This window comes from Rhinatrema bivittatum, chromosome 5 (assembly GCF_901001135.1).
Source record: "Rhinatrema bivittatum chromosome 5, aRhiBiv1.1, whole genome shotgun sequence".
Lineage (NCBI taxonomy): Eukaryota > Metazoa > Chordata > Amphibia > Gymnophiona > Rhinatrematidae > Rhinatrema > Rhinatrema bivittatum.
The window spans coordinates 3597998-3610386 of NC_042619.1; the positions used below are offsets into that span (position 1 = coordinate 3597998).

A 12389-nucleotide genomic window follows, 5' to 3' on the forward strand; every position below is an offset into this window, starting at 1 on the left:
TCCCCAGACCAGAGAGCTGCCTCCCTGCCCACTCTCTCTCCCCAGGCTAGAGAGCTGCCTCCCTGCCCACTCTCTCTCCCCAGGCTAGAGAGCTGCCTCCCTGCCCACTCTCTCTCCCCAGGCTAGCGAGCTGCCTCCCTGCCAACTCTCTCTCCCCAGGCTAGAGAGCTGCCTCCCTGCCAACTCTCTCTCCCCAGGCTAGAGAGCTGCCTCCATGCCCTCTCTCACCCCAGGCTAGAGAGCTGCCTCCCTGCCCCTCTCTCACCCCAGGCTAGAGAGCTGCCTCCCTGCCCTCTCTCTCCCCAGGCTAGAGAGCTGCCTCCCTGCCCTCTCTCTCCCCAGGCCAGAGAACTGCCTCCCTGCCCTCTCTCTCCCCAGGCCAGAGAACTGCCTCCCTGCAACCCCTCCACTGCCTTGCCTCTGTCCCAAAGCAAATAAAAGTGAGCTTCATCCTTGCCTTAGAATAACCATGAGCCCATCTTTACTCTGAAGTAATAAAGAACTCTTTTTCCATTTTGTTTCTTAGGGGTCACAGGTCACGATCTACATCTCGGATCAGCTCTACACACTGGTGCAGGGATATCCCCTACCCCTGCAGGAGGAGCTGGGTGTTCAGGAACTGGATGCTGCTTTCACATGCCCCCATTCTTCCCTGTTGTATGTCATCAAAGGTGAGGATAATCAAAGGATACGGCCATACCGGGCTATAACTTGTTAAGGAAGGACAGAGAGGACAGAAAAGGGGGAGGAGTAGCTCTTTATGTCAGAAACAATATCCACTCGTATTAATCTCCGCCAAAATGAGACCAAAAAATCTTTAATCTTGTATCCAAAAAATAATAATCTCACCCTATTTTGCGTTTTTATAAAATAGCAATTTGTTGAGTAATGATTAAAAAAATAATTAGTTGCGGGATGGGGTAAGTTTCATATATTTTGACGCATGCCTCCACGGCCTTGCCTCATTTTTTGTGATATAATCATCAACTTACCTCCCTCCCACTTGCTTTATTTTGTTCAATTTTTTTAAATTTTATGGAATACTTTATTTTATTCAATTTATTAAAAAATGTGATATCTTCTTCACCTTATCCCCAAGTTCACCAAAAATTATGTCCTTCAATCTCTCTAAAATGTTTTGTTTCAAAAATCAAACTGCTTCCTTATTCATTGAAACTTTCTACCATTGGAGACTTTTAAATATTTGCTTGGTGTAAGGACTTGAATCTTATGACTTAACGGATGGGAAGTGATATCACATAAGATCTGACAGAGTAGAATGTTTTTGAAAACGCCAAAAAATCTTACAAATCACAAAGGCTTGTTTCTTATATGCTCACAAATGCCAATTCGATATTGTAAGTCACAAAAACTTATCAGTTTTTGTGACTTTCAATATCGAATTGGCATTTGTGATTATATAAGCATAGGGTGAGATTATTATTTTTTGGATACAAAAACAATATCCAAGCATCTGAGCTGCAAGGAAGATGGGGCTCCCTGGGATCATGGATTGATGCTCAGTTTGGAGGCTCGGTGGGAGGATCAGTGCTCATTCACTCTGTGACCGTCACTCCCGATCCCTGGGATCTTGGATTGATGCTCAGTTTGGAGGCTCGGTGGGAGGATCAGTGCTCAGTCACTCTGTGACCGTCACTCCCGATCCCTGGGATCTTGGATTGATGCTCAGTTTGGAGGCTCGGTGGGAGGATCAGTGCTCAGTCACTCTGTGACCGTCACTCCCGATCCCTGGGATCTTGGATTGATGCTCAGTTTGGAGGCTCGGTGGGAGGATCAGAGCTCAGTCACTCTGTGACCGTCACTCCCGATCCCTGGGATCTTGGATTGATGCTCAGTTTGGAGGCTCGGTGGGAGGATCAGTGCTCAAGCACTCTGTGGCCGTCACTCCCGATCCCTGGGATCTTGGATTGATGCTCAGTGTGGAGGCTTGGTGGGAGGATCAGTGCTCACTGCTCAGTCACTCTGTGACTGTCACTCCCGATCCATGGGATCTTGGATTGATGCTCAATTTGGAGGCTCGGTGGGAGGATCAGTGCTCAGTCACTCTGTGACTGTCATTCCTGATCCCTGGGATCTTGGATTGATGATCAGTGTGGAGGCTCGGTGGGAGGATCAGTGCTCACTGCTCAGTCACTCTGTGACCGTCACTCCCGATCCCTGGGATCTTGGATTGATGCTCGGTGGGAGGATCAGTGCTCACTGCTCAGTCACTCTGTGACCGTCACTCCCGACCCTTGGGATCTTGGATTGATGCTCAGTGGGAGGATCAGTGCTCACTGCTCAGTCACTCTGTGACCGTCACTTCCAATCCCTGGGATCTTGGATTGATGCTCAGTTTGGAGGCTCCGTGGGAGGATCAGTGCTCAAGCACTCTGTGGCCGTCACTCCCGATCCCTGGGATCTTGGATTGATGCTCAGTGTGGAGGCTTGGTGGGAGGATCAGTGCTCACTGCTCAGTCACTCTGTGACCGTCACTCCCGACCCTTGGGATCTTGGATTGATGCTCAGTGGGAGGATCAGTGCTCAGTCACTCTGTGACCGTCACTCCCGATCCCTGGGATCTTGGATTGATGCTCAGTGTGGAGGCTCAGTGGGAGGATCAGTGCTCAGGCACTCTGTGACCGTCACTCCCTATCCCTGGGATCTTGGATTGATGCTCATTGTGGAGGCTCAGTGGGAGGATCAGTGCTCAGTCACTATGTGACCGTCACTCCCTATCCCTGGGATCTTGGATTGGTGCTCATTGTGGAGGCTCAGTGGGAGGATCAGTGCTCAGGCACTCTGAGACCGTCACTCCCGACCCCCGGGATCTTGGATTGATACTCAGTTTGGAGGCTCGGTGGGAGGATCAGTGCTCAGGCACTCTGTAACCGTCACTCCCGATCCCTGGGATCTTGGATTGATACTCAGTGTGGAGGCTTGGTGGAAGGATCAGTGCTCACTGCTCAGTCACTCTGTGACCGTCACTCCCAATCCCTGGGATCTTGGATTGATGCTCAGTGTGGATGCTCGGTGGGAGGATCAGTGCTCACTGCTCAGTCACTCTGTGACCGTCACTCCCGACCCTTAGGATCTTGGATTGATGCTCAGTGGGAGGATAGTGCTCAGGCACACTGTGACCGTCACTCTCGATCCCTGGGATCTTGCACTGATCCTCCCACTGAGCATCAATCCTCAGGCACACTGTGACCGTCACTCCCTATCCCTGGGATCTTGGATTGATGCTCAGTGTGGAGGCTCGGTGGGAGGATCAGTGCTCACTGCTCAGTCACTCTGTGACCATCACTCCCGACCCTTGGGATCTTGGATTGATGCTCGGTGGGAGGATCAGTGCTCAGGCACTCTGTGACCGTCACTCCCGACCCTTGGGATCTTGGATTGATGCTCGGTGGGAGGATCAGTGCTCAGGCACTCTGTAACCGTCACTCCCGACCCTTGGGATCTTGGATTGATGCTCGGTGGGAGGATCAGTGCTCAGGCACTCTGTGACCGTCACTCCCGACCCTTGGGATCTTGAATTGATGCTCGGTGGGAGGCTCAGTGCTCAGGCACTCTGTGACCGTCACTCCCGATCCCTGGGATCTTGGATTGATGCTCAGTGTGGAGGCTCGGTGGGAGGATCAGTGCTCACTGCTCAGTCACTCTGTGACCATCACTCCCGACCCTTGGGATCTTGGATTGATGCTCGGTGGGAGGATCAGTGCTCAGGCACTCTGTGACCGTCACTCCCGACCCTTGGGATCTTGGATTGATGCTCGGTGGGAGGATCAGTGCTCAGGCACTCTGTGACCGTCACTCCCGATCCCTGGGATCTTGGATTGATGCTCAGTGTGGAGGCTCGGTGGGAGGATCAGTGCTCACTGCTCAGTCACTCTGTGACCATCACTCCCGACCCTTGGGATCTTGGATTGATGCTCGGTGGGAGGATCAGTGCTCAGGCACTCTGTGACCGTCACTCCCCGACCCTTGGGATCTTGGATTGATGCTCGGTGGGAGGATCAGTGCTCAGGCACTCTGTAACCGTCACTCCCGACCCTTGGGATCTTGGATTGATGCTCGGTGGGAGGATCAGTGCTCAGGCACTCTGTGACCGTCACTCCCGACCCTTGGGATCTTGAATTGATGCTCGGTGGGAGGATCAGTGCTCAGGCACTCTGTGACCGTCACTCCCGATCCCTGGGATCTTGGATTGATGCTCATAGACTGGGGGGGACGATGCTGAGTGGTTTTCTCTTGGATACCTCGGTAAAGATGTCTCTTCTCTGTTTCCATCTCAGGTAACAAGATTCGGATGGTGGATTTGAAGGCGAGCCCTCGCTCCCCAGGGACGGAGAGCACCCTCTTGCACTCTCATGTGGACAGCGCCATGTGTGACGTGCGTGGCGTGTTTATCTTTGACGGGCCATCCTTCTATCAGTACAAAGATGTAGCTTCCCTGCTTAATGCCAAAAATCTGCCGGACGCTCACCAGATCTCTACAGAGATGCTCGAGTGCAGCCAGTGAGTGGCACAGACTCACTCCCCCTGGCTTCATCTCTTTTCTCAGATGTTATTTTGTGCTTTAATGTTGTAATGCACTGAGAGAAGTTAATGAATCGGTAGAATACAAGTGTTTATGTAACTTCTAAGTGGGTCTCTCTCTTCCTTACTTTGCACCCACTCCGTTTACCCCTGTAAAAGCTGGCAAGAGTGCATGGAGCTGGTATCGAGCACACAATAAAGGTCTGGAGGAATCAGAGCATTCAGCACCTCTCTGTCTATTCCCGCTTCCTTGGCTGAGCCCTGGTTAATACTTTGGTGTGTGTCCTTCTGCAGGTCGTGTAAGGCTTAGAGCATTAACCTGACCGGGTCACTCTTTGGGGGGTTGCAGATGGACAGCACTCTGTACAGCCACAGATTCGGCTGTGGCTCAGGCCGGGGGTAGAGCATCAAACCGCTGGCCCTCCAACAAGCGAGTGTGCGAGGCAGAGCTGTGGGTGAGAGGGCAGCAGGGGCGCAGACTCTTGTGCAAGGGCTGTTTATTCAAACTAAACAAACTGACCTTGAGAGTGCAAGGATCCTGGCAGCTTCCTGCAGCCGTTTCCGCTCCATCTTCCTTGGAAGGTGCAGTGCACAGGGCAGAGACGCCATTAAGTGTCTGGAAAGTGCTCTGTAGTCTTAACACTGTGGACAGAGGCTGCATGGGTCAATTGGTCTGTTTTTTTTGTTTTGGTTTTATTTACCATCGACTACTACCTACTGGGTGGTCAATATTAAAAGGCTTTGTTCTGCTCATTTACGATGGTGGTTGGACAAAAGCCAAGCGCTGAATATTTTCTCCTGCTGAGTGAGTACATTTTGTGCTTGCACATCTGTAGGTGCACAGAAGTTATCCAGATGAAGAGAGGTGATGCCGGGGGAGGGGCTGAACCTTAGCTACTGTGTGCAGATAGCGCTGTCCAGGTAAAGTTACCTGTCTTAGCCTGGTCAGAAAAATAGCCGTCCTAAAGAAATCCGGGAGACGTTATGTGTAGGAATGCATCCGGGGGTATTCAGCAGCAGAGCGATGCAGATGTGGCCCCCTGAATGTCCCATTAAATCACAGGCAGAACTGTATCCAGGTAACTCACCTGCTCGCCGGCTCCCTGAGCATGGACCTCTGAGCCTACCCTTATGAAGGAGCGAATGTCAGGAAACAGCAAGCAACGTCTTTTCAGAAAAAGAGTGGAGGATGTAGGGGGCACAGGGGGAAGATGATGCAGTGACAGAGCTTTGCCTTTAAGCAGAGCGGATGCAAAGAGTGAGCAGCAGCCCAAACCCAGCAGTGTTTAAAGAGCCACACCTTGAGGCTGTCAGAATGAATAGCAAAGTGGTTAACATAAAATTCAAGTGGAAACACAGGCAACCCTGCGAGCAGAAGTGCCTGACAGGCTGCGAGAGTAGGTGCCCGGGGAATCTGCTCGGGCATGGGAGGGGAGGGGTGCTGGGGGGAGTGGGTGTTGCTGTGCCCTGGATGATGGAGCTGACACAGGGTCACCTTACAGGCCCTCACAGTGTACGACGGACAGCTGACATATATAATAATGTATGCTTTCCTGATAGGATGAGTAAGTTATATGGAGCTGGTTTATTCTTTTCTTTGATGCATGCTTGTATGCTGCTGCTCCATGCCTTCAGCACATTTTTGGAAAGAATAATAAGAATAAATATGCATAGATACATTCAAAACCTGACATTGATTGCAGAGGCTTTAAGAGGGGATGAAGCTATCTATCTGAGGCAGAGGGTGCTCTTAATACGTGCGCTGCAGACCACTAACATCGATACTTGCAGCCTCCAAAAAAGAAACGCAAAGAACCGATTCTCACAACCTGCCTTATGGATCTCTCTCCCTGCCCAGAAGAGCTCCAGGAAATACTGAGCTACTCTCGCTTCAGGACGCCAGTAAAAGTCTGACCCCTCCAGCAGGCCCATAGCTTCCTTCTCCCTAGAAACCGCCTGGCACCACCACACGTACCCTTTCATGTGCTGCTAGGACCTGTTGCCTTGTGGAAGTGTTGCTTATTTATTTATTGTAAATGTATTTTCAGGTAGTCCTTAGTGTGTAGCTTAATATGTTTGAGCTGCTAGAGGCCTCTGATTTCTCACTGCATTCCTAATATGTTATTCTATGATGAGTGCACGCTACTATCCTAATATGTTATACCACGACGACTGCAAGCTGCTATCCTAATATGTTATACCACAATGACTGCACGCTACTATCCTAATATGTTATACCACGACGACTGCACGCTACTATCATAATATGTTATTCCACGATGACTGCACGCTACTATCCTAATATGTTATTCCACGATGACTGCACGCTGCTATCCTAATATGTTATTCTATGATGAGTGCACGCTGCTATCCTAATATGTTATACCACAATGACTGCACGCTACTATCCTAATATGTTATACCACGACGACTGCACGCTACCATCCTAATATGTTATACCACGACGACTGCACGCTACCATCCTAATATGTTATTCCACGATGACTGCACGCTGCTATCCTAATGTTCTACCACGATGACTGCCCGCTGCTATCCTAATATGTTATACCATGACGACTGCACGCTACTATCCTAATATGTTATACCACGACGACTGCACGCTACCATCCTAATATGTTATTCCACGATGACTGCACGCTACTATCCTAATATGTTATACCACGACGACTGCACGCTACCATCCTAATGTGTTATACCACGATGACTGCACGCTGCTATCCTAATGTTATACCACGATGACTGCACGCTACTATCCTAATATGTTATACCACGATGACTGCACGCTGCTATCCTAATATGTTATACCACAATGACTGCACGCTGCTACCCTAAAGTTATACCACGATGACTGCACGCTACTATCCTAATGTTATATCACGATGACTGCCCGCTGCTATCCTAATATGTTATACCACGATACTGCACACTGCTAACCTAAAGTTATACCACGATGACTGCACGCTGCTATCCTAATATGTTATTCTATGATGAGTGCACGCTACTATCCTAATATGTTATAGTACGATGACTGCACGCTGCTATCCTAATATGTTATAGCACGATGACTGCACGCTGCTATCCTAATATGTTATTCTATGATGAGTGCACGCTACTATCCTAATATGTTATAGTACGATGACTGCACGCTGCTATCCTAATATGTTATAGCACGATGACTGCACGCTGCTATCCTAATATGTTATTCTATGATGAGTGCACGCTACTATCCTAATATGTTATACCACGATGACTGCACGCTGCTATCCTAATATGTTATACCACGACGACTGCACGCTACCATTCTAATATGTTATACCACGATGACTGCCCGCTGCTATCCTAATATGTTATTCTTTGATGAGTGCACGCTACTATCCTAATATGTTATAGCACGATGACTGCACGCTGCTATCCTAATATGTTATACCACAATGAATGCACACTGCTATCCTAAAGTTATACCACGATGACTGCACGCTACTATCCTAATGTTATATCACGATGACTGCCCGCTGCTATCCTAATATGTTATACCACAATGACTGCACACTGCTATCCTAATGTTATACCACGATGACTGCACGCTGCTATCCTAATATGTTATTCTATGATGAGTGCACGCTACTATCCTAATATGTTATAGCACGATGACTGCACGCTGCTATCCTAATGTTATACCACGATGACTGCACGCTGCTATCCTAATATGTTATAGCACGATGACTGCACGCTGCTATCCTAATATGTTATACCACGATGAGCGCATGCTGCTATCTTAATATGTTATACCACAATGACTGCATGCTGCTATCTTAATATGTTATACCACAATGACTGCACACTGCTATCCTAATGTTATACCATGATGACTGCACGCTGCTATCCTAATATGTTATTCTATGATGAGTGCACGCTGCTATCCTAATATGTTATACCACGATGACCGCATGCTGCTATCTTAATATGTTATACCACAATGAGCTCACACTGCTATCCTAATGTTATACCACGATGACAGCACACTGCTATCCTAATGTTATACCACGATGACTGCAAGCTGCTATCCTAATATGTTATCTTGTGATGACTGCACGCTGCTATCCTAATATGTTGTACCACAATGACTGCACGCTGCTATCCTAATATGTTATACCACGATGAGCGCATGCTGCTATCTTAATATGTTATACCACAATGACTGCACACTGCTATCCTAATGTTATACCATGATGACTGCACGCTGCTATCCTAATATGTTATTCTATGATGAGTGCACGCTGCTATCCTAATATGTTATACCACGATGACCGCATGCTGCTATCTTAATATGTTATACCACAATGAGCTCACACTGCTATCCTAATGTTATACCACGATGACTGCACACTGCTATCCTAATGTTATACCACGATGACTGCAAGCTGCTATCCTAATATGCTATACCACGATGACTGCCCGCTGCTATCCTACTATGTTATACCACGATGACTGCACGCTGCTATCCTAATGTTATACCACAATGACTGCAAGCTGCTATCCTAATATGTTATACCACGATGACTGCACGCTACTATCCTAATATGTTATTCTATGATGAGTGCACGCTACTATCCTAATGTTATACCACGATGACTGCCCGCTGCTATCCTACTATGTTATACCACGATGACTGCCCGCTGCTATCCTAATGTTATACCACAATGACTGCAAGCTGCTATCCTAATATGTTATACCACGATGACTGCCCGCTGCTATCCTACTATGTTATACCAAGATGACTGCACGCTGCTATCCTAATATGTTATACCACGATGACTGCCCGCTGCTATCCTACTATGTTATACCACGATGACTGCCCGCTGCTATCCTAATATGTTATACCAAGATGACTGCACGCTGCTATCCTACTATGTTATACCACGATGACTGCCCGCTGCTATCCTAATATGTTATACCACGATGACTGCACGCTGCTATCCTAATGTTATACCACGATGACTGCATACTGCTATCCTAATGTTATACCACAATGACTGCAAGCTGCTATCCTAATATGTTATACCACGATGACTGCCCGCTGCTATACTAATATGTTATACCAAGATGACTGCACGCTGCTATCCTAATATGTTATACCATGATGACTGCACGCTGCTATCCTAATGTTATACCACAATGACTGCAAGCTGCTATCCTAATATGTTATACCACGATGACTGCCCGCTGCTATCTTACTATGTTATACCACGATGACTGCCCGCTGCTATCCTAATATGTTATACCAAGATGACTGCACGCTGCTATCCTACTATGTTATACCACGATGACTGCCCGCTGCTATCCTAATGTTATACCACGATGACTGCATACTGCTATCCTAATGTTATACCACGATGACTGCACTCTGCTATCCTAATATGTTATTCCACGATGACTGCCTGCTGCTATCTTAATATGTTATAGCAGGATGACTGCACGCTACTATCCTAATATGTTATTCCACGATGACTGCACGCTGCTATCCTAATATGTTTATAGCATGATGACTGCACGCTGCTATCCTAATGTTATAGCACGATGACTGCACGCTGCTATCCTAATCTTATACCATGATGACTGCACGCTGCTATCCTAATATGTTATAGCACGATGACTGCACGCTGCTATCCTAATATGTTATAGCACGATGACTGCACGCTACTATCCTAATGTTATACCACGATGACTGCACGCTGCTATCCTAATCTTATACCATGATGACTGCACGCTGCTATCCTAATATGTTATAGCACGATGACTGCACGCTGCTATCCTAATATGTTATCTCATGCTGACTGCACGCTGCTATCCTAATATGTTATAGCACGATGACTGCACGCTGCTATCCTAATATGTTATAGCACGATGACTGCACGCTGCTATCCTAATATGTTATACCACGATGACCGCATGCCACGATGACTGCCCGCTGCTATCCTAATATGTTATACCACGATGACTGCACGCTGCTATCCTAATGTAATACCACGATGACTGCATACTGCTATCCTAATTTTATACCACAATGACTGCAAGCTGCTATCCTAATATGTTATACCACGATGACTGCCCGCTGCTATACTAATATGTTATACCAAGATGACTGCACGCTGCTATCCTAATATGTTATACCACGATGACTGCACGCTGCTATCCTAATGTTATACCACAATGACTGCACGCTGCTATCCTAATATGTTATACCACGATGACTGCCCCCTGCCTGCTATCTTACTATGTTATACACGATGCCTGCCCGCTGCTATCCTAATATGTTATCCCCAGATGACTGCACGCTGCTATCCTACTATGTTATAACACGATGACTGCCCGCTGCTATCCTAATGTTATACCACGATGACGCATACTGCTATCCTAATGTTATACCACGATGACTGCACGCTGCTATCCTAATATGTTATTCCACGATGACTGCCTGCTGCTATCTTAATATGTTATAGCAGGATGACTGCACGCTACTATCCTAATATGTTATTCCACGATGACTGCATGCTGCTATCCTAATGTTATAGCACGATGACTGCACGCTGCTATCCTAATCTTATACCATGATGACTGCACGCTGCTATCCTAATATGTTATAGCACGATGACTGCACGCTACTATCCTGTTATACCACGATGACTGCACGCTGCTATCCTAATCTTATACCATGATGACTGCACGCTGCTATCCTAATATGTTATAGCACGATGACTGCACGCTGCTATCCTAATATGTTATCTCGTGCTGACTGCATGCTGCTATCCTAATATGTTATAGCACGATGACTGCACGCTGCTATCCTAATATGTTATACCACGATGACCGCATGCTGCTATCCTAATATGTTATCTCGTGATGACTGCAGGCTGCTATCCTAATATATTGTACTCTACTTTTATTCCAAAAGGCAGGGAATAAATCCAATAATAAATCCATAGAAAAATGGTCCCTTCCTAGTGCCTTCGGTGTCTCCAAGGAGAGTGGGAGGTGAGATACTAGGGAGTGGGTGTATCTCACAATCCCCAGTGAGAGGTGTTGGTCTGCCTGCAGTGAAGGCCCTGAGAGCACTTAGTTTTGCATTATTTGGGGATTGTCTCCCGGAGGCAGAGGACTGTTCTGCTTACCTCCTGTCCAGAAAGGGTGGCTGGTGGACTCAAAGGTGGGGTTCACAGCTCCTGAGTCCTGGGGCTTCATGAGTGGAGTTCTGAGATAGTCCAGGGAGCCAGAGGAGGTGGTCGTTGCTCCTGTCCCAGAGAGCTGCTGCTGCTTCAGCCCAGGAGGAGTCTGCATGCAGTTCGGAGGGAGGGTCCCGTGTGAAAGGACCTGCTGCTAGGGAGTGCACACTTATCGCTGACTCTAACTGTGATTTTTCTTCTGGGACTTTGTTTTGTGTGTATTGTTGTGCTCTAGGCAATAGTGAACTCCTTGTGATTTTATTCCTGCAAGCGCGTCTCTGTGTCTCTGCTGTTGTAAGGTTGCAGAAGATTCCTCCTTTCATCCCTGTTGGGAGAAATGGCTCAGAAAGCGGTGTCAGAATTCCCCCCGGCTCCCTGATCCCAGTAGGCTGGCAGGACAGAGGTTTTTCCTGAAAGTCGGCTAAACAAGTTTAATAAACTACACTAAACAAAAAATAACCGTGCCCTTCACTCAGTTAGAGGTTAACTCCTGGCAATTTAAATTAAATTCTTTAGGTTGTTTTAAAATTTTGGTGGATGAGTGGCTTAGTGTTTAGAGCAGCAGAGTTCAAATCCCACCACCATTCCTTGTGACCCTAAGCACAG

General features: G+C 47.5%; 1 protein-coding gene across 2 annotated transcripts in view; it reads left to right on the forward strand.

Moving 5' to 3' along the window:
* The window catches only part of HPX (hemopexin), a 53325-nt gene extending 48556 nt beyond the window's left edge, over positions 1-4769 (forward strand). For both annotated transcript variants that reach the window (XM_029601907.1, XM_029601908.1), the window contains exons 9-10: positions 527-671; positions 4299-4769. In XM_029601907.1, coding sequence (XP_029457767.1) covers positions 527-671; positions 4299-4525 — 372 coding nt within the window. In that variant the 3' untranslated portion in view covers positions 4526-4769. The remainder of the gene's footprint in view (positions 1-526; positions 672-4298) is intronic.
* The last annotated feature ends 7620 nt before the right edge of the window (positions 4770-12389 follow it).